Here is a 22,832-nt window from a genome sequence, read left to right on the forward strand (position 1 = left end):
TGTAAGATACTAAAAGAGTGCGTTGTAACCTATCATTTTTACCCATCTTATTTCTTAAGTGATCTAATTTTTCTTTAATCAAGGTTTTAAAATGTCTTTGGTTCCCTTGGCATGGTTTGTAAACACACTGCTTGGTGCGTTACTCAGCCATACAGACCAGGAAGGCACCAGGTTTAAACCTCGGTCTGTGCTGAATTAACTGATCTCACTAAGGTGCCAATTGAGGCGGTGTGACAGTTGGTCTCTCTGCCCTAGATTGGGGAGGGGAAAGATCAGCCAGGATTCCTGCTCCTGATTACTGTCCAGTGACCCCTGCTGAGAACTGCATGTGTGTGGATGTTGGAGAAGGCCAGAGCTGACTTGGCTACGATGCTCACTGGCAGCAGGATCCTTGGCCAGTGTCTTGATTCAGACATAAAGAATGGCCTCTTGGGCGAGGTACTGGAGGACTGCAGGCTCCAGGGGAACCGTATGTCAGCAAGAGCAGTATGTTCAGGTGAAGAGAACAGTGAGAAAACTGGGAGAAGAAAAGTTATGAAGTTGAGCATATTTTGGAATCCTCTGATATTTTTAATCTTTTTTGTTTTGCAAAGTTGCTTTCTTTTAATTTCAGTAATCTATGTAATTGGTTACATTGATCTGAGAGCAATGCATGTAACATAACCAGGTTGGCTTGGTTTGTGCAATTGATCTTATACTGGCAGATGATTGGTCAAGAAACACCAGGGCATTTCTACAAGTCCCTTGTAAATCATTACTTGCCAAGGTCACCAGTGTCAAAAAGAACATATTTCAGACTACACTATCTTAGTACAGAAGCTGCTTTTTTAATATGAAATTGTGAATTGGATGCCACAGTGCATTCAAAGATCTGTTCACATCTGTGATCTGGATTCCAATTAAGTCAAACAGATGGGCTAAAATGCGCTTTCATTTGACCTGTGTAAGGGGTCCCAAGTGAAACAAGATTAACTGGCTATGAATGTGAGTTCAAAAGTTGTCAGACATATGACAGTGGCTGATGCATACAAAAATAATAAATAAAAAGCATTTGCAAAATTGTTAACTTTACATTTGGTTCTTATTGATTTGGGTTTCTAAATTTTAGATTGTTTGCTAACATTTGGGTCTGCTTGATTCATGTTCCAGGGTATTGTCTGGGATGACTGACCTGATCCTGGCCAGGGTTTACAAACACTCTGATCTTGAGCAGCTAGCAGAAGATGGCTCAATTCCTGTGATCAATGGGCTGTCAGAGCTATACCATCCTATCCAGATCCTGGCTGATTACCTTACTCTTCAGGTATCTCCAAAGAATTTCAGACAGTTGAATTTAACAATTTCCCAGGGAGAAAAAAATTGCTTAGTAATCTAGCATTTCATTCATAATTATAGTTTAACTTGTATGGTGAGTGGTCGTACCACAGAGTTCTATTCAGTGCAGATTTACCATCTTGGTTACTTTGGCAGCTTTTTTTCCCGCAAAGTTTTTTATGAACTTCCCTTTCATTACCACCTGTTTTCACCCTTCCTCCATTACACCCTCATTCACTGCTATCCACTTCCCCTTTCAACAACAACAACAACTTCTATTTCTATAGCGCCTTTAACATAGTAAAACGTCCCAAGGCGCTGCACAGGAGTATTTTAAGACAACAAATTTAACACCGATCCACATAAGGATAAATTAGGGCAGGTGACCAAAAGCTTGGTCAAAAGGTAGGTTTTAAGGAGTGTCTTAAAAGGAGGAAAGAGAGGTAGAGAGACGGAGCGGTTTAGGCAGGGAATTCCAGAGCTTAGGGCCTAGGCAACAGAAGGCACGGCCACCAATGGTTGAGTGATTATAATCAGGGATGCTCAAGAGGGCAGAATTAGAGGAGCGCAGATATCTCGGGGGGGTGGTAGGGCTGAAGGAGATTACTGAGATAGAGAGGGGTGAGGCCATGGAGGGATTTGAAAACTAGGATGAGAATTTTGAAATTGAGGTGTTGCTTAACTGGGAGCCAATGTAAGTCAGCGAGCACAGGGGTGATGGGCAAACGGGACTTGGTGCGGGTTAGGACACGGGCAGCCGAGTTTTGGATGACCGCAAGTTTACGTAGGGTGGAATGTTATCTACGCCCTCGAGGGAGGAGAAAATCAACAATCCATCCTGATTACGCTTGCTGGTAAGCGTGGAAATTGGAGGACAGTATTAAACTCCGCTTTGATGCCCCCCACAGTTGAGAAGCCTGCTGACACTCGAGTTCTGATTAGGCGTAAACCTGACTGGAAGTGAGATGATGTGAAAATTGCATATGGCCTGACCCATATTGCATTGACCCCACCCCACTGAATCATTCGCAAGTGATCTTAATTTTAACATGATGGTGAGTTCCAATTATGGAACATGCCTGTGACTGGGAGTTCTCGCCTCCAGTAGGAAGGAAACTGATTTGCTGCAGAATTTAAAGTGCTGCAGCAGCTTATTTCTTTCAGAGATTCAGAAGTTAGTAATTTCCTGTGTAAATGCAATATTTGGAAGGAGTGCAGGAGGCCAGTGAGTGGAATGTTTCTCTGGTGGGGCCATAGGGACTCTCCTGGAGGATGTGAAGCAGAGGAGGGGGACTTTCATCAGCAGTGAGCGATGTGGGCCCTCCCAAGAAGAGCAGTCCAGAAGGAGCTGGTTACTAGTATGAATGCCACCTCAACCACACTGTGCAGCTGGAAGCAGTGTCAAAAGCGAAAAAAAGTTCAATAACTTTATCAGGTCAGCAAAGATAGGAGAACCCACAATGACACTTCATTAATCAGTGTATTAAGTATGTATGGCACTTGCAATTATAACCTCCCCCATGTTTTCAAAATACTTTCAACCTTCCCACAAATGCTGCGACACTATAGAGTGCTCTTTAGACACCCTGCCTTCAGCCAGAAATGTTCCTTCAATCGTTGTGACAGGCATTTAGTCCAAAAGAGTGGGCTGCGTGCTAATACTGGGTATTACAGCATGTCATCTTAATAATAGGAATTTATTACTTTTACTTGCAGGAGAAGACAGTCCAAAACAACCATTTGAGATCCACTTACAGAAGAAAGATCCCCTAACTAATCCCATATGAGAAATAAACCCTCAAATTCCCTGGAAGGGAGGCCAGAGGGTCCTCGAGGTGGGGATATAGGAGGGTTTGCCATCAGCTCATAAGCATGTGCTGATCTTCCTTCTTATCCTACTCTTTAATTCATTTACTGCCAGCAAAACATATACGAAAGCCTTTTATACTGACAAAGTGTAAGTGAATGCTGCTCATCAGGACACTATTGTAACTTGTCTTGCTCTTCTCATCTCCAGCTGTGCCACAGAAAGGCGAGCTAGCATCCCACTGTATTCAACCATGCCAACATTTCACACCATACATCATCACTCACTCTGTCTCCCAAGCACCAGCTCAGAAAAATCTATCCCAATGGATTTAGAGGGTGATTTAAAGGGGACTGCACACAGTGAGAAACACCGCCTGAGTGAGGAGGAGAAACGTAGAAAAATAGGAGCAGGAGTAGGCCATTCAATATGATCATGGCTGATCCTCTATCTCAATACCATATTCCCGCTCTCTCCCCATATCCCTTGTTGCCTTTTGTGTCTAGAAATCTATCTATCTCCTTCTTAAATATATTCAGTGACTTGGTCTCCACAGCCTTCTGCGATAGAGAATTACACAGGTTCACCACCCTCTGAGTGAAGAAATTTCTCCTCATCTCAGTCCTAAATGTCCTACCCCGTATCCTGAGACTGTGACCCCTCGTTCTAGACCCCCCCAGCCAGGGGAAACATCCTCTCTGCATCCAGTCTGTCTAGCCCGGTCAGAATTTTATACTTTTCAATAAAATCCCCTCTCATTCTTCTAAACTCTAGTGAATATAGGCCTAGTCGACCCAATCTCTCCTCATACGACAGTCCTGCCATCCCAGGAATCAGTCTGGTGAACCTTCGCTGCACTCCCTCTATGGCAAGTATATCCTTTCTTAGGTAAGGAGACCAAAACTGCACACAGTATTCCAGGTGAGGTCTCACCAAGGCCCCGTATAACTGCAATAAGACATCCTTGCTCCTGTACTCAAATCCTCTTGCAATGAAGGCCAACATACCATTTGCCTTCCTAACTGCTTGCTGCACCTGCATGTTTACTTTGAGTGACTGGTGTACAAGGACAGCCAGGTCCCTTTGTACATCAGCATTTCCCAATCTAGCATTATTTAAATAATACTCTACCTTTCTGTTTTTCCTACCGAAGTGGATAACTTCACATTTATCCACGTTATACTGCGTCTGCCATGTATTTGCCCACTCACTCAACTTGTCTGAATCGCCTTGAAGCCTCTTTGCATCCTCCTCACAACTCACAATCCCACCTAGTTTCGTGTCGTCAGCAAACTTGGAAATATTACATTTGGTTCCCTCATCCAAATCATTGATCTATATTGTGAATAGGTGGGGCCCAAGCACTGATCCCCGAGGTACCCCACTAATCACCGCCTGCCAGTTCCCTGTTTTCTCTCTCCCTCCTTTTTTAAATAGTGGGGTTACATTTGCCACCCTCCAATCTGCAGGAACTGTTCCATAATCTATAGAATTTTGGAAGATGACAACCAATGTGTCCACTATTTCCATGGCTATCTCTTTTAGTACTCTGGGATGCAGATTATCGGACCCTGGGGATTTATCTGCTTTCAGTCCCATTAATTTCTCCAGCATTATTTTTTTACTAATACTAATTTCCTTTAATTCCTCCTTCTCACTAAACCCTTGGTTCCCAAGCATTTCTGGGAAGTTATTTGTGTCCTTTTCCATGAAGACAGACCCAAAGTATTTGTTTAATTGCTCTGCCATTTCCTTGTTCCCCATTATAAATTCTCCTGTTTCTGACTGTAGAGGACCTACATTTGTCTTCTCTAATCTTTTTCTTTTTACATACTTGTAGAAGCTTTTACAATCCGCTTTTATGGTTCCTTGCAAGTTTACTCTCTTACTCTATTTTTCCCTTCTTGATCAATCTCTTGGTCCTTTTTTGCTGAACTCTAAACTGCTCCCAATCCTCAAGCTTGCTACTTTTTCTGGCAACTTTATATGACTCCTCTTTGGATCTAATACTACCCTTAATTTCTTTTGTTAGCCATGGTTGGGCGGCTTTTCCTTTTGTGTTTTTGCGCCAGAAAGGAATGTATAACTGTTGCAATTCATGCATTCGTTCCTTAAATGTTGGCCATTACCTATCCACCGTCGTGCCTTTTAATGAAACTCTCCAATCTATCATAGCCAACTCACTCCTCATACCATCGTAGTTTCCTTTGTTTAGATTTAGGACCCTAGTTTCGGATTAGACATCTTCACTTTCCATTTTAATGAACAGTTCTATCATGTTATGGTCATTCTTCCCTAAAGGACCCCGCGCAACAAGATTATTAATTAACCCCTTCTCATTGCACAATACCAAATCTAGGATAGCCTGTTCCCTAGTTGGCTCCTCAACGTACTGGTCTAAAAAACCATCTCGTACACACTCCAGGAATTCATCCTCCACAGTATTATTGCTAATTAGGTTTGGCCAGTCTATATGTAGATTAAAGTCACCCATGATTACTGTAGTACCCTTGTTACATGTATCTCTCATTTCCTGTTTGATGCCATCCCATACATTACCACTACTGTTTGGTGGCCTATAGACAACTCCCACCAATGTCTTCTGCCCCTTGGTGCTTCTTAGCTCCACCCAGACTGATTCTACATCTTTATTTTCTGAGCCAATATCCTTTCTCACTATTGCTCTGATTTCATCCTTTACTAACAACGCCACCCCACCTCCTTTTCCCTGTCCTTCCTAAATATTGAATATCCTTGGATATTCAGCTCCCAGCCTTGGTCACCCTGCAGCCATGTCTCTGTAATTGCAATTACCCTGTATATCATATCCGTTTACATCTATTTGTGCTGTTAATTCGTCTACCTTATTACGAATGCTTCGTGCATTCAGATACAACGCCTTTAGATTTGTCTTTAACATTTTTAGACACTATGGCCTTATTTGTCTTTTATTACCATTTTTTTTCTTACCCAGACCCTATTTGTCAGTACACTCCTTTGTTTGTACGCTCTGTCCCTTCCTGACACAGTCTGGTTATCCTTACCCCAGTCACTTTCCTGCACTGCTTCCTTGTCTTTTCTTTTTAGCATTCTAAATTTCTCGCCACCAGGCCCCCCCCCCCTTAGTTTAAAACCCTATCTACCTCCCTAGTTATTCGATTCGCTAGAACTCTGGTCCCAGCATGGTTCAGGTGTAGTCCGTCCCAACAGAACAACTCTCTTTCCCCAGTACTGGTGCCAGTGCCCCACGAATCGAAACCCACTTCTCCCACACCAATCTTTGAGCCACGCATTCATCTCCCTGATCCTATTAACCCTATGCCAATTTGCTCGTGGCTCTGGTAATAATCCAGAGATTATGACCTTTGTGGTTTTTAATTTAGTCCCTAGCTGCTCAAACTCTCTCAGCAGAACCTCTTTGTCCTACCTATGTCATTGGTACCTACGACAACTGGATCCTCCCCCTCCCACTCCAAGTTCTTCTCCAGCCTGGAGGAGCTATCCTTTACCCTGGCACCGGGTAGGCAACATAGCCTTCGGGACTCACGCTCCTGGCTGCAGAGAACAGTGTCTATCCCCCTAACTATACTGTCACCTACTACAACCACCTTCCTTTTTACTCCCCCCCCACTTGAACGGCTTCCTGTACCACAGTGCCGTGGTCAGTTTGCTCGCCTCCCCGCAGTCGCTGCACTGGTCAACAAGGGTTGCAAGAACCTCGAATCTATTGGACAAGTGCAGGGACTGAGGCTCCTGGATCCCCGTACCTACCTCACTCGCAGTCACACCCTCCTGTCCCTGACCACGTGTCAATTCTAAAGTATTTAATCTAAGGGGTGTGGCTGCCTCCTGGAGCAAAAGGTCCAGGTAACTTTCTCCCTCATTGATGTCTCACAATGTCTGCAGCTCGGACCCCAGCTCCTCAACTCTGAGCCGAAATTCCTCGAGCCGCAGACACTTACCGCAGATGTAGTCGCCCTGGACAAAAATGTCCACAAGCTCCCACATATTGCAGCAGCAACACATCTCCTGTTCTCCCACTATTTTATTTGTTTAATTAATTAGTTTAGTATTAATCAAATTAATTACCTCATTTAGTTTATTAAATTAAGTTTAGTTTTTAAAATTTAGTTATATGCTATATGTTAACTTAAAACTTAGCCCACAGTTACTACCAATCACTTACCTGTAACGTCACACTGCCGTTTTCTTTTGTTGATGCAGATCTGTTGCTGCTTTTATCCCTGCTCTCGGGCCTCGGTCTGCTCCCGCTCAGGTCCGCCGCTGCTGCTCTGCGGGAGAAGTTAAGAAAAGCAAGCACCTCCTTCCCCCTCCCCCTCACTTCACCAAACTCCCACACTTACCAAACTCACAGTTGTTCACTCTGTGCTGCTGCACTCACAGGCCCCTGTATTTATACTGTTTGTGACTCGGATGAGTCACCACTGCTCTGCTACTGTTTGAGGAACCAGTTTAATCCAGTTCGCTATTTAACTAACTACAGCAGCTCTCCAGCAGGACAGCTTGCTTGTTTGCCTCTGCTTAAGCCTGAAGAAACTTAAAAATGTTGGCCTAGAAATTTGGTTGGTAGCGCCGGCGCTGAGCGCCTAAAGAGACCTAGAATTGGGGCGATACCCTATGTTGGGGCGGTCGCTATGAAGATAGCGACAACTCAGATATTGACTATACATTTAGCGCCTGCGCTAAGTGTTTGCGCGCGCCCGCGAGCGCAAGCAGATCATGACGTCATTTCAGTGTGCAACGCCTTTTAGGAGCGCCTGAGCGCATATTGGGTGGCGCCCGGAGCCTTAACGCCCAGCACTATTAGTGACAGTTCGAGGGAGGGCTAGCAGGCCCTTCTCTGAGTAGGGGGGCGCTATTTAAAGGGGACAGCTCTAGTGCAGAATCTTCAGCCACTTGGCCTGCTCATTGCGATCGTTGTTGGAGAGAGTTGGCGAGCTACTGTGGAGCGGAGTTCTGGGAATTTAGCTTTAGAGTACTTGGGACCTTCAAACCTGTCCGAAGAACTTGCAGCACAACACCTAAAAGCCTTTTGACCAACTGGCATCGGAATGGGAGCTTCTTTGGAGGGCGACGGCCTCATCGCCCAACACTGTGAAGGGGCAGAGAGACGGCGGGAGAAAGGGCCGGGATTGGCCAGAAGGAGAAGGGGCAATGGAGGTCGGCCAATCCGACGGGAAGCTGCGAGGGTCTTTAGGCAGCAGGTGACAAGCCTTGACATGTCGGAGGAGCAGTGTTTGGGAAGGCGCCGATTCTGGAGGGACATTGTTACTGATCTGTGCCACCTGCTTGGTCAGGATCTGCAGCCGCGTGAACGCTGCAGAACCTCTCTGTCCGTGATCACTAAACTGACTGATGGCCTCAATTTTTATGCCAACGGATCCTTTCAGTCAGCCATTGGGGACATTGCGACTGTCGCTCAGGTTGCAGTCCACTGTTCCATCCGGCAAGTTACAGATGCCCTTTATAGGCGAAGGCGTCAATTCATGACCATCCGTCTGACCCTGCACAAGCAGGTGGAGGGCGCGCAGGGTGTCGCTTCTATTGCGGACTTCCCCATGGTGCAGGGGGCGAGTGACAGCACACACGTGGCTTTGAGGGCGCCATGCCATCATCCTTAGGACTTCCGCAACCGCAAGGGGTTCCACTCCCTCAACATGCAGCTGGTCTGTGACCACCGCCAAATCATCATGGCAGTCACCGCGCATTTCCCAGGGTGCAGCCACGATGCCTTTATCCTGCGGTTGACCTCAGTTTGTAACCTTTTTGAGGGGCTGCCTCGAAGACGAGGCTGGCTTACTGGGGACAAGGGCTATTCTCTCTGACCATGGCTGATGACAATACTCCGTGTGGCCGACACCCCAGCAGAAGAGCTGATCAGCAGCAGCCATCAGGCGACCAGGCACAGTAAACAGCGCGCTATTGGTGTTGTCAAAAAGCGTTTCCGATGTCTGGAACATTTGGGGGGGATCCCTACAGTACTCGCCGCAGCAAGTGGGACACATCATCGTCGTCTGCTGCATGCTCCACAACTTGGCGAATCGACGCACCCAGCCAATTCCAGCTGTCCCTCAACGACCAGCAGAGCAGGCGGAGTATGAGGAGGAGTATGAGGAGGAGGAAGAGCAGGCGGAGGAGGAGGATGAGGAGGCGGAGGAGGAGGAAGAGCAGGCGGAGGAGGAGGAGGAGGAGGAAGATGGAAGGGCTGCTGAAAGTGGAAGGGCCATACGTCAGAGGCTCATCTGGACTCTTGTTGAGACCCCTGTGGCGGAATGATGAGAGTCTTAACTCATGCGCACTTTGGATGTTTGACGGCCTCTGAATGCCAGCATCACTGAAACTAGTCACATGCACCATGCCACATTGAAACTTCTGTTTATTGGCACAAAAGTCTTTCATTACAGCTAAACAACGTAATGTCAACAGAAACCATAACTTTCAAAATAACTGTGAACTCTTCGGCAAAGCCGCAAAACTCAACAAACCTTCTGCAAATGTAACAACAGGTGAGGGTGTCCTTGAATTTCGACAAACAAACGTCTCAGCACCTCCCTCTACAACTGGCCCCTTGAGGGAGAACGACTTCTCTTTCGTGCCCGGCCCCTTCCCTCCCTGCTGCTCCTACGTAATTGGACCCCAGTGGCGGGCTCAAGGCTGGGGGACGCCTGCTGACTGTCTGGAAGCGCAGAAGCCCCTGAGGGACGGCCTGGCCGACCTCTGGGCTTGGAGGGTGCGGACGCAGGATGCTTGATCTGAGCATGGCTGGAAGCAGTGTGGCCTGCAGGTGGTGGCAGCTGCAATGCAGGCGTCCCAGCGCTCGCATGTGCAATGGTCTCCTGCCGAGAGAGGACACCTGCACCATGGTCGGACGACACACTGGCTATCTGAGGGGAGCGGCTCGGCTCATCCGCCACAATCGCATGCTCCACTGATTCCTGGCCTTGTATGGGACTGGAAGGGCCCGGGGTGATCCTAACTGATGCAGAGAGGGTGGCTGCAGTGAGAGACCGCGTTGCGTCAATCTGGGTGTGGAGGAGCCCAGCAAGTGACTGCGTGGCAACAGTGAGGACCTGTGTGCCAGGTGCCAGTGCTTCGGAGAAGGCCTGGACAGTTCTTCCCATTGCTTCGGACAAGGCAGGTGCCGACCGCTCCAGTGCCTCGGACAAGCCCTGAACAGTCCTTTCCATAGCTGACTCAAAGCCGTGGACAGTCCTCTCCATTGTTGGGCCGAAGCCCTGGATAGTCCTGTCCATTGTTGCCCCGAAGCCCTGGATAGACCTGTCCATTGTTGCCCCGAAGACCTGTAGAGTCCTCTCCATTGTTGCCCCGAAGTCCAACATACTCTTAGCCAATGAATCTATTGACTCAGGCATCTTCTCGACTGCAGCCATCAGCTCCGTGTGTCTGACCCGGGCCTGTTTGCTCATCTCAGCCAGGCGACGCACCTCATCTGCACTCTGTGCAGCAGTCATCACTACCTGCCTTGCCCTCCGGGGAGACGGTGGCCGAACTTGCCTATCCCCCGTGCGTTGCTGCATGCCGCTTGGTCCGGCAACTGGTTCATCCTCAGAGCCCCCCCCCCCCTCCCCTCCAGGGGACTACTATCCCCAGTCTGTAGATGTGTCCGCTCCCCGGATTCTGCAACGGCTGGTCCGGATTCCTCCTGGTCCTCGCTTCCGGTGGCACTGGCACTGGCAGCTTCAGTGCGTTGAGCCCGAGTTGGTGCTGCTTCATCTGAAAGTGGGAGGTGGAAGAGTGGCTTTAGCAAAAGGACAGGTTTGCTGAAAGGCATGCCAGATTGCGGCAAGGCTTTGACATGGCTGCACACTGAGGATGCATGCTGGCGGGGGGACCAAGTGGAAGGCAACAGGTGAAAAAGGTGAGTCTTACCCTCGCTGTCAGAAATGGGGTCGGCAGATGCAGTGGTCACAGGACCAGATGGACGTCCTTCAAGTATCTGGTGCACTCTCTCCTCCAGATCCATGAGAGTGACCACTTGTGGAGGTCCGCCACCGGTTCGACGCTGCTCCTTTCGGATCATCGCCAGCTTGGACTGCAGGGGAAAGAAGGGGAATTTCTGTAACATGATGCCTTGAGACATCATCGCATGCCCCCCATGGTGCAAGAGCCCTTACATGAGGCCTTGAGAGATCATCGCATGCCCCCCATGGTGCAAGAGCCCTTACATGAGGCCTTGAGACATCATCGCATGCCCCCCATGGTGAAAGAGCCCTTACATGAGGCCTTGAGACATCATCGCATGCCCCCCATGGTGAATGAGCCATTACATGAGGCCTTGAGACATCTGTCCATGTGTGTGCCCAGAAAGGGCCATGGGTGCTTGCTGACAGATGGCCATTGGGGCATCATGGCAACGGGGTGCCCGAAGTCAGCTGCAGATGGAGGGAATCAGAAGTTTGCTAAACCATCACTCACCCTAACGATCCGTGTGAGGTCGTTGAATTTCTTCCTGCACTGAACAGGGGTCCTGGTCGCCATGCTGCTGGAGTTGATCCTCACAGCAGCCTCCCTCCAAGGTCATCGGTAAGCCTTCTGATTCGGCCTCTTGCCATTGTCCGGATACAGGACATCTCGACGGCGCTCAACTGCAGCCACCAAGTGGTCCAGAGCCTCAGTGCTGAAGCGCTCTGCTCTTTGTCTAACCTTCTCCGTGCTGAACAAGTTTCTAACGCCAGACAAGGGCGAGCGCCGATTCTGAGGCCTACAGGGCGTTGGGTGTTGAAGCTCAGGCTGACTGACCCACCCCTTTAAGAGCCGGCCGGCGCCTGGAAGTCTTGTGGTTTCCCGTAATTGAGATCACCTGCGCTGCGCCCGTCCGCGTCGATATTGAGTAGCGCTTGAACTTTTGCGCCTTAATTCAGCCGTTGCACGGTGCTCCTAACGCCTCAATCCCCTTTGGGGGCGATGCAACCCAATATCTTGCCAGGCAGCGATAACTTTCGTCTGGCTATAAACTTAGCGCTCCGCCAGTTCTAATGCCTCAAGCGGGGCTATACCCAATTTCTAGGCCGTAAAGTTTAAATTTTACCTTAAACAGTTAATCTTGATTATGAGCTACTAGCAATTAACACTAGATTTTAAAAGAGATTAACCCTTAAAACTCCCACACTTGCCAAACTCGCAGTTGTTCACTCTGTGCTGCTGCACAGGTGGTGACAGCATAGGAGGAGTAAGAACATGCTTTCCACAGAGGCGGCTTGTATCCCACTTCAACTGCTGAGCCTGAGGATCTGGACCTCCATAAAACCTGTTTTTAAAAGATGCTTTCTGTGCATCACCCATTGTGCAAGCATTGGGGACCACGCTAAGCAGAATGCTGCAGATGATGGCTTGGGTAGTGGAAACCACTAACTCATGTATATAATGGGTTTCCAACACAGCAATCTATTAGGGAGCTTGTGGCAATTCCAGATATTTCTGCAGAGGAATGTTCCATTCTACAACCACCCCCATTCTCCCCAAGCCAAGGCTCTAAGGACAGTCTATGCTTCTCTCCAGTGCCTAGACTGGTACTAGAAAGTATAGAGGATCAGTAGCGAATTCCTGCAGCAGATGCATCCCTGGACTCAACTGGCAGGAGGTTTCAATCCCAGAGGGCTCCCATGCATGCGCAGCAACCAGTCATTTCATATAACCCTGCCACTAAGGTAGGACCAGCTGTATCACAAGGCTAGAGTTAAGAGTACATGCATCACACAGTTGCCAAAAGGATGCATTATGGAAGCAAGCACTAGTTACTCGCACACACAACATGGTTTGACGTTAAAAATCTAATTGCAGTTAAGTGTGTACCAAGAATGTTGCAAAGATTTGTGAACATGTTTCATCAGGTGATGTTTGGGAGGTGCCTGCAAAATTTAACGCATTACATAGAAACCTAGAAGATAGGAGCAGGTGTAGGCTATTCGGCCCCTCGAGCCTGCTCCGCCATTCAATGCGATCATGGCTGATCATCCAAATTCAGTACCCGGTCCCTGCTTTCTCCCCATACCCCTTGATCCCTTTAGCCTTGAGAAATATATCCAACTCCTTCTTGAATATATTTAATGAATTGGCCTCTACTGCCTTCTGTGGTAGAGAATTCCACAGGTTCACCACTCTCTGGGTGAAGAAATTCCTCCTCATTTCTGTCCTAAATGGCCTACCCCTTATCCTTAGACTGTGACCCCTGGTTCTGGACTCCCCTACCATCGGGAACATTCTTCCTGCATCTAGTCTGTCCAGTCCTGTCAGAATTTTATAAGTTTCAATGAGATCCCCTCTCATTCTTCTAAACTCCAGCGAGCACAAGCCCAATCGACCCAATCTCTCCTCATACATCATTCCTGCCATCCCAGGTATCAGCCTGGTGAATCTTCGCTGAGCTCCTTCCATGGCAAGAACATCCTTTCTCAGATAAGGTGACAAAAACTGCACACAATACTCAAGATGTGGTCTCACCAAGGCCCTGTACAACTGCAGCAAGACATCCTTGTTCCTGTACTCAAACCCTCTCGCTATGAAGGCCAACATACCATTTGCCTTCTTAACCGCCTGCTGCACCTGCATGCTTACCTTCAGTGACTGGTGCACAAGGACACCCAGGTCTCATTGCACTTCCCCTTCTCCCAATCTATTGCCATTCAGATAATAATCTGCCTTCCTGTTTTTGCTCCCAGAGTGGATAACCTCACATTTATCTACGTTCTATTGCATCTGCCATGCTTCTGCCCAATCACCCAACCTGTCCAAATCATCCTGGAGTTTCTCGGCATCCTCCTCACAGCACACACGCCCACCCAGCTTTGTGTCGTCTGCAAATTTGGAGATATTACATCTAGTTCCCTTGTCTAGATCATTAATATATATTGTGAATAGTTGGAGTCCAAGGACCGATCCCTGCGGTACCCCACTAGTCACTGCCTGCCACTCGGAAAAAGACCCGTTTATTCCAACTCTTTGCTTCCTGTCTGCCAACCAGTTCTCTATCCAAGTCAATACCTTGCCCCCAATCCCATGTGCCTTAACTTTACACGCTAATCTCTTATGCGGGACCTTATCGAAAGCTTTCTGAAAGTCCAAATACACCACATCCACTGGTTCTCCCTTATCTATTTTACCAGTTACATCCTCAAAAAATTCCCGTAGATTAGTCAAGCACGATTTACCCTTTGTAAATCCATGTTGACTTTGTCCGATCCTGTCACTGTTTTCCTGTTGTAGGTGAAGGCACATTTTTGGAATGCGGGGAAGATGTAGACAAGACTGTTAATGCAGTGTTTGCAAATTAATAGGTGTCCTGTATTAGGCTTGCTGAATGATCTTAGAGCTGGCATCAGGTGGTCTTCCTTGTCCTTATCATGGGCCCCTTGTGCTTGGGTGCCTTCATTCTCCATGATGATGCCTCTTTGCAGGGTGAAGTTGTGCAGCATACATTACAATGCACAATCCTCAAAACCTTATCTAGGCTGTATTTCAAATGCCCCCAAACTATCCAGGCACTGAAGTGCTGCCTCAACATGCCAATTAAGTGCACAACAATTACTCTGGTGGATTCAAGCACCTTATTATGCCAGTGCTCAGCTGGTGTCCCAGGATACAAAGCCCTGGTTAGACCACACCTGGAGTACTATGAGCAGTTTTGGGCACCACACCTTAGGAAGGATATATTGACCTTGGAGGGAGTGCAGAGTAGGTTTACCAGAATGATACCCGGACTCCAAGGGTTAAATTATGAGGCGAGATTACACAAATTAGGGTTGTGTATTCCCTGGAATTTAGAAGATTGAGGGGTGAGTTGATCGAAGTTTTCAAGATATTAAGGGAAACTGATAGGGTAGACAGAAAGAAACTATTTCCGCTGGTTGGGGAATCTAGGACTAGAGGACAAAGCCTAAAAATTAGAGCCAGGGTTTCGGAGTGAAGGTAGGAAACACTTCCACACACAGAGGGTGGTAGAAGTTTGGAACTCTCTTCTGCAAATGGCAGTTGATGCAGGGTCAGTTGTTCATTTTCATTCTGAGATTGATAGATTTCTGTTAACCAAAGGTGTTAAGGGATATGGGCCAAAGGCGGGTATATGGAGTTAGGTCGCAGCTCAGCCATGATCTCATTAAATGCCGGAACAGGCTCGAGGGGCGAAATGGCCTACTCCTGTTCCTGTACCACATTGGTGTCATGAGCCATGTCTCTGACTGCTCAGAAAGCATCCTGACTTGCCTTTGTGGATCAAATATTTATGGGACAGTGGGCTTTTTCAAAAATAAATGCATTGTGACAGCTGCCTGGAAAGTAAGCATTGACTTTCATAATTAGTTACTGAACATGGGAAGAGCAATTATTTTTTATTCATGTAGGTAGTGGCAATATGTAATGGAACAGGAGTACAGCCTATAACCCCCCCTGGACTTTCAGGAATCTTCCCACTCTATAAAATTACAAAGCCCTCTTGTGCTGCTGCCGCTTGTCCATAAGGAAGGAAAAGAAACTGCTTGCTCGAGCAAGCACAGCATTGGTCACTTGCTTTACACATCTACAGACAGTTGATTGGTTTAGGTTGCTGATGCCCCAGTGGAAACCTGAAATGATCCCGAAGCATAAAAGTTTAAGACGTTGGTAGTCTTCCACTGACTGTGTTATGCCTGCAGAAGAATTTGGCTGTAGTATACAATGTGAATCTCTCACGATGGCTAGTGTAAATCACAGCCTCAGCAAGCACTGCTCTTCTGACAAATAGAGTTCTGTGTGCATTGCTTTAGATTCTGGTTTGGGAGCACCAGTGGGTGGATGCAGAATATCTCTCTGTTGGCCCCCTCCCTCCTTCAAAAAGCACAAATATAGAAGGTGTCCCATCAGGAAACCCATTGTAGCGCTATTGAGAGCTGTTAGGGAAAAAAGGCATGGACACAACAACTGCCAAAAAGGCTTCTGAAAACCTAAGTGCTGACAGAACAAAAATGATGGATAAATGGCTTGAAAATCATTCACTGAATCTTTTTACTGGGCTCTTTAAATTAACTTGTGTGTTTATAGATCAGTCCCTAGTGACCCTAGACATCTGTTTATCATGATGGGTAGATTAATTGGAGTAGTTCATGCACAAATGTGAGGAAATCATATGCATGTCAAAATGATAGGACTGCAGCTTCATTTAAGTAGCACCCTCAAATCTACTTCCTTTGCTCTGTACTCAATCTTTGCTCCTAGTTCTGATGAAAGGTCATCGACCTGAAATGTTAACCTCCATGTTTCTCTCTCCACAGATGCTGCCTTACCTGCTGAATGTTTTCAGTATCTTCTATTTTTATTCCTTGCTCCTAAAAAAAAAAGTCGCTGCCCTGCCCCTTTCAGCTGCTGCAGCCATTTAAGTGCTACAGCAGCAGGAGATTCACTTCCCCCCCCCCCTCCCGCCTCAATCCTATGAGGAAAGCTCCCAATAGAGGGTTCAAATAGTGCTGGAAGACTGCCATCAATATTAAAATTAAGCTGGTCCAGGAAAATGTGACAGGGTTAGAGTGCGTTTACCCCAACAGGTGAAAGTGCAGTCCTGATGTATTTCCTGTAGGAACCTCACCACTGAGGACAATTTAGCCCTATTTCTGTGGGAAAAGCTTCAAGTCTAAAAGGCTTTTCAGAAAATACAGATTTTTCTGTTTCTTTTAACATGTATCTTGTACGTGTGCTTTATAGGAACATTTTGGCTCACTGAATGGTCTGACTATATCTTGGATAGGAGATGGAAACAACATTTTACACTCTTTCATGATGAGCGCTCCTAAACTTGGAATGCATCTTCGTGCTGCTACACCTAAGGTAAGCTCTCTGGTTTAAGAGGTACTTTCACAAGACTGATGACCATTTGTTAATTCATTATTATAAATATACACTGGCTAAAAGGTGAACATTTGTACATTCGTGGGATTGTATGTTGCTGTATTAACTCCTGCATGTACATTAGGAGAACATATGACCTCTTGGAAAAAGTGGCTGCTACAGGGAAGGACCGAGAGAGTAAACTCGCACCAAACATCACCCCAAATTTCACCAAAAATACAACCAACTCCAATAAGTGCACACACAAATACACGCAAGTGTGTACACACATGTTATTAAGCCTGCTGACCAAAGTGTCACATTGAGTGGACAATAATCACACCCAAACCTTTCCTAGCTATTTTGACTAGCTAACAAAATGGTGGTAAGGCATGGTTTTGAAACATGGGTTTCCTGAAAATATCATAATAAACAGTCTGTTAGCACTTTCTACTACTGTTTACTCATGTCTACCTTTTTGCTAACCTTATCAAAGAAAGGAAAATATGATGCAGTATGTCCTTTGCGACCTCACTGCAATTGCCATTTCTTTATTTCTTCATTATTTGGCAACATGATCAGCTGTTGGCCTCACAGTAGCAATTTAAAAAAAAAATTAGACTTGACCTAGAATAGCCATTTCTAACTTCATAGATAAGGCATCGCCCTTATCTTGACTCAGCTGAAGAAGCTGTGGTTTTACATAAGCAAAATTTGTAATAAACCAACTACTTATGTTCAGTTAAAGTGCTCTGATGCACATCAGCAATGTGCTTCAGATTTTGCATGTCCTATCATGGGGATTTTTCTTGACAGGATGGTTTTATTTGCACTTCAGTGCAAGTCAGTCTTCAAAGTTATCCTGCAGTTCAAATTTAGCCAGGCGCATTAGGGTAAATGTTCCTCTTGAGTGGTGCTCAGGTTACTGACTGGTAGAATAGGCCTGCTCGATAGTCCAGACAAAGGCCTGGACCATTTGGAGGGCTGGACCTCATTAGCTTAAGGCCAGCGGGTCTGTGGGCAGAAATCCAATGCCCCAGGGCAACCTGCTGAGTCCAACTGCTGCAATATTACAGGCCTGAAAAATGTATTGGGGGTGGGGGAGGGGGGAATCACTTTTCAAAAAGGTGGGGAATCCAGTGCGGCAGTGGCCCAGGTGTTTGTGGAGCCCGGAGAAGCAAGCCTACTCCAGACCGTAGAAAAATAGATTAAAACTCACCTTCTGGGCAATGGAGTAAGCTCTATTTATATGGGTTAGTGTTGTCATTATGCACCAATGTACCTGTTTTAGTTGCCCTCATGGAAGTGCGTGGAACACTAACAAAAAGCCAAGTGATCAGTTCTACTTCACTAACACCACACCCTGCCTATCCACAGTACAGTATATTCGAGTGCTACCATGTAACACTCTGTTCACCCCTTGCACTAGGAATTGACTATGTTTACTGAGGCAGACAAATTTGTATCCAGCAACCATGAGACAAACTCTCAACCTACTGGTTCGGATTATATAGTTTGAGCTACCAGTCTTCTACAACCCCATTAACCAAAGTCTACTGTCAGCACATCTGCCTAGTGGATTGCGAGTGTTTTGAGAAATTCTATGCAGAGATCTATTTAATACCTTGTGAAAACTTGTACTATCACCAGCCTGCAGCACCAACAGAAAAGATCTATAAAGTTATTTTTTCTTTATAGGGTTTTGAACCTGATGCCGATGTCACCAAGTTTGCTAAGTCATTGTCTGAAAAGGTAATTTATTTTGTTATGTTTTCTCTTGTGAGGATTTCAGGTGTTGGTGACCTTTCCATTTTGTCGATGAAGTTGCATGTTCCTAAGAGCTTTTCCTTTTTAAATTATTATTGAAATTAGTGTGGAACCGAGTTGTTTTTCACCAATGATCCTCTGGAAGCAGCAAGTGGAGCCAATGTTCTGGTAACAGACACATGGATCAGCATGGGACAAGAAGAGGAGAAAGCAGAGAGGCTGAAAGCATTCCATGGTTATCAAGTCACCATGAAGGTAGGACGTGTGAAATCTGAAAAATATAAAGGGATCAAAGCATAGATAGCCATTCTCTCTTCTTCAGATCACTTAGGGGGAAAAATTAGGTTGCTTTGCGCCTCCCTAGGGCACTAACGGGGCGCAAAGCAACTAGCGCCCGGACGCGGCGCCGCCAACACCTCCCACGAAATTCAGCGGGAGGTTAGCGGCGGCGGTAACCATTAGCGGCACTGCGCCGTCGGCGATGACGTCACCGCCGTGCGCAGCACCCCGCTCGTGCCCCGGCTGTGATCTTCAGTATCGCCCCCTGACTTCCCGCCAGACACTATGTCTGACGGGGTCAGGGGGGCCTACCTGCAGCCGGGGTGGTGCTAATTAAAGGCGAGGTGCCGGGCGGCCATTTTTGTTGCTGGCCACCTGCCAGCACCTGCCCCTGTTGCTGTCCCCGGCCTCCTGACTCACCCTCCCCGCGGAGTGCCGGCTGCGCTCCGTGACCCTGGTACTTCTCTTGAGTGCCGGGCTCTTTTGCCGGCACTCCGATCCCTGGTGGCCCAGCTGGGCCCCGGGTCGTGCTGCGTTAGGCCCCTCCCCTTTAAAAAGGGGAGGAAAGCCTGCAGCGCCGCAGTATTCCCTTGCAGCGCCCCAAGAGGGAGGTGGGGCGCTTCCAGTAGCACCCCGCTTCCTTCTTGGGGCGCTAATGATGAATTTCGGCCGTGGGGGCGCTATTCCTCGGCGAAGTTAGCGCCCCAAAGGGGGTGCGACTCAATTTTTCCCCCTTAATGCCAAGTAATTGTAATTATTCCTTTGATGCTACTTTTCTGCACCCAACACCTTACCTCCGTGCATGCGTTCTAGCTCTTTACCTCTGTGCTAAATGGTTTTCTAATTCCTAAATCAACTAGAATTTATCTGATTTCACCAAGGTCTTGAACATTAGTCACTCCAAGTTGGTGTTATCCAGCATTGCATTTCTCCAGTGCTGTAACAGACAGAGTTTTCACAGTATTTCCAAGTAGTACTGTCAACCGCAACACATTTTGCAATACAATAGTGTTTGTTTTGTTCAGTTTTTTTAAATGGTCTTATATTAAAGTAAACTTTTTAAAGGCAAATTTAACAGGCGATTTGATTGCATTAATGATTGGTATTGCTTATCCAGATCTTCCGGTGTTGCTTAGCATGCTTTAGAAAGTAATTCTATCTTAACCCTTTCATTGTATTAAGTTACCAGGATAGCATCCTGTCGCAAATTACATTTTTTAGTGAATTTGCAAATTTAAAAAGCAAATTTGCTTTACTGTCCCACAATACTGGCTACTTCATGCTTGTTGAATTCCACAGTCCTTGTGGTTTAGGAGTTGTTCTCTGTGCTGCTATTTGTTGATTAAATCCATGAGCCCTGATTTTGTGTTAAGAATAACAGTGAGGCTAACGGCTCTTGCCGTTATTATGGAGTAAATCTGACAGCAACATCCGGAGTCCACACACGCGCAGTTAAATGCAGAAATCCGGAAGTTGCTGTCCAATTTGCCCTGCACCTCCACAAGCTGTGCTATACCAGTACCTCTCCGATAGACTCGGCCTTGAAATCCATGTAAGGACGTGAAGTTGCGGTACTCACTAAATGTGGCAGAATAAGTTAGGGCTGGTGCATTCAGGTGTAAGTGAACTTTAACGGCGTGATAAGTCTTAATTACTGCCAAACTTCTCTGGCACTGAAAATTAAATTTTACAAGTGTGGAGTCTCATTCCTTCAGAATTTAATTATTGTTGAGATCTAAAAAAAAAATGAAAGACTAAAATAATTTTAAAATTATTTTTGCTTCCTGTCTCTTATCTCTCTCTCTCTCTCTCTCTCTCTCAATCTCACCTGGCTTTCCCTCACTTTGGGGGGAATTTTCCAGGGGGTCAGCTGGCGCAATCGGTGGCGGGTCAGGTGGCAAAGTGTATTTTTTTTTTGACAGCAGGTCAGGATCCCGCTGTCAACCCGCCGCCACGCGCCTTTCCCAAATGTCGGGTCTGTCAGCACTGAGCAGACCCAACACGCAGCAGCGAGGGAGGCAACTCAGGCCATTATGACCTTGTTAACAGAGGATTAACAACTATTTTGAGCTCACCTTCAGAGTTTACCAGGTCACCCACGTGGTCCATGCTGCTTGGGGATCACGTCTGGTAAGCTGGGCAGGAGTTGAATGATCATGGAATCATCTCATTACTTCACTTTCCAAGCTCAGAAGCTGTTGCTTACTGCATTTGGAAGACAGATTGAGCTTTATGCAGATTGCAAATGTTTGGAGCAAACTCTCTATCCAGTGTCACCTCATTGGAACAACCTCTCTCACCAGTGACAGATTGCTTCTGTCATCTCAACTTCACCTGCCATCTATTACATCAGAATGGATACGGTTTATACTCTCTCACCTGGGTCCTCAGAATCTGACCATGATCAGCCGCAACACCAGCAGAATCAAGCACACCATCAGCAACAAGACTGCCAACCTTCTCCTCAACCATCTGATGCTGCACAGGGCACAGCACATCAGCGCAGGGCTGAACCGCACTGAAGGTGATAAAGGTAGAGGTTTAGCTTCTTCAACATGACTGACCACCAGTGCCAAAGGAGGCTCAGGCTATCGCGCCAGGTCATTGCAGACATTTGCAAATTGCTGGAGCAAGACCTGCAGCCCAGAGGAATGGGTGGACACCCCTTACCAGTAGCTGTCAAAGTCACCATTGCCGGCAACTACTTCGCCTCAGGCTCCTTTCAGGCATCTGCAACAGACATTTGCGGCATCTCGCAGTCGGCCACCCACAGATGCATCACATAGGTCACCGATGCCCTCTTTGACAAGTCCGCCAATTATAGCAACTTTTCCACTGATGAAGCCAGTATTACTGAGCGTGCGCTCGGCTTTGCGGCTCTGGCTGGCTTCCCATGGGTGCAGGGCATCATCGACTGCACACATGTGGCCATCAAGGCACCCCATCATAACCCAGCAGTCTTTGTCAACTGCAAGGGCTTTCACTGCCTCGGTGTGCAGCTGGTCTGCAACCATAGGAAGATCATCATGCATGTGTGCGCCAAGTTCCCTGGCAGCTGCCATGACTCTTTCGTCCTGTGCCAGTCCACCATCGTTCAGCACTTCCAAACAGACTTACTAGATGGCTGCTTGGAGACAGGGGCTGTTCACCGAAGACATGGCTCATGACACCTTTGAGGAGGCCAAGAAATGAGGCTGAGAAACATTATAATCAAAGCCACATCTCCACCAGAAGTGTCATAGAGCAGACAATACGGTTGCTCAAAATGCGCTTCAGATGCCTGGACAGATCTGGAGGTGCCCTTCAGTACGCACCAGCCAGGGTCTCCAGAATCATCGTGGTCTGCTGCACGCGGCACAACATAGCGCAGCAGTGAGGATTAGTGCTGCATGAGGAACAAGACGCAGAGCGAACTGCCTCTTCGGAGGAGGAGGAATATCAGCTGGAAGATGAGGAAGAGGAGCAGGAGGAACCTGAGATTCAGATGCCAGCAGCACCCGAGCACATTGCTGCCCGGAAGGCCAGGGATGGCCTCATCATAGCCAAATTTATTTAACTTCTATAGATATGTGAAGAGAAAAAGATTGGTAAAGTCAAGCGTAGGTCCCTTGCAGTCAGAATCAGGGGAATTTATAATGGGGAATAAAGACATGGCAGACCAATTAAATACATACTTTGGTTCTGTCTTCACAAAGGAGGACACAAATAAACTCCCAGACATGTCGGGGAACATAGGGTCTAATGAGAGGGAGGAACTGAATGAAATCAGTATTTGTAGGGAAATGGTGTTAGGGAAATTGACGAGATTGAAGGCCGATAAATCCCCAGGGCC

General features: G+C 47.0%; 1 protein-coding gene across 2 annotated transcripts in view; it reads left to right on the forward strand.

Annotated features, from left to right (window-relative positions):
* Positions 1-22,832, forward strand: part of otc (ornithine transcarbamylase) — a 110,284-nt gene that overhangs the window by 56,410 nt on the left and 31,042 nt on the right. For both annotated transcript variants that reach the window (XM_086006630.1, XM_086006631.1), the window contains 4 exons: positions 1,150-1,303; positions 16,832-16,954; positions 18,653-18,706; positions 18,827-18,976. In XM_086006630.1, coding sequence (XP_085862756.1) covers positions 1,150-1,303; positions 16,832-16,954; positions 18,653-18,706; positions 18,827-18,976 — 481 coding nt within the window. The remainder of the gene's footprint in view (positions 1-1,149; positions 1,304-16,831; positions 16,955-18,652; positions 18,707-18,826; positions 18,977-22,832) is intronic.

This window comes from Somniosus microcephalus, chromosome 14 (genome assembly GCF_052327205.1).
Source record: "Somniosus microcephalus isolate GS21.2 chromosome 14, FLI_Smic_1.0, whole genome shotgun sequence".
Taxonomy (NCBI): Eukaryota; Metazoa; Chordata; class Chondrichthyes; order Squaliformes; family Somniosidae; genus Somniosus; species Somniosus microcephalus.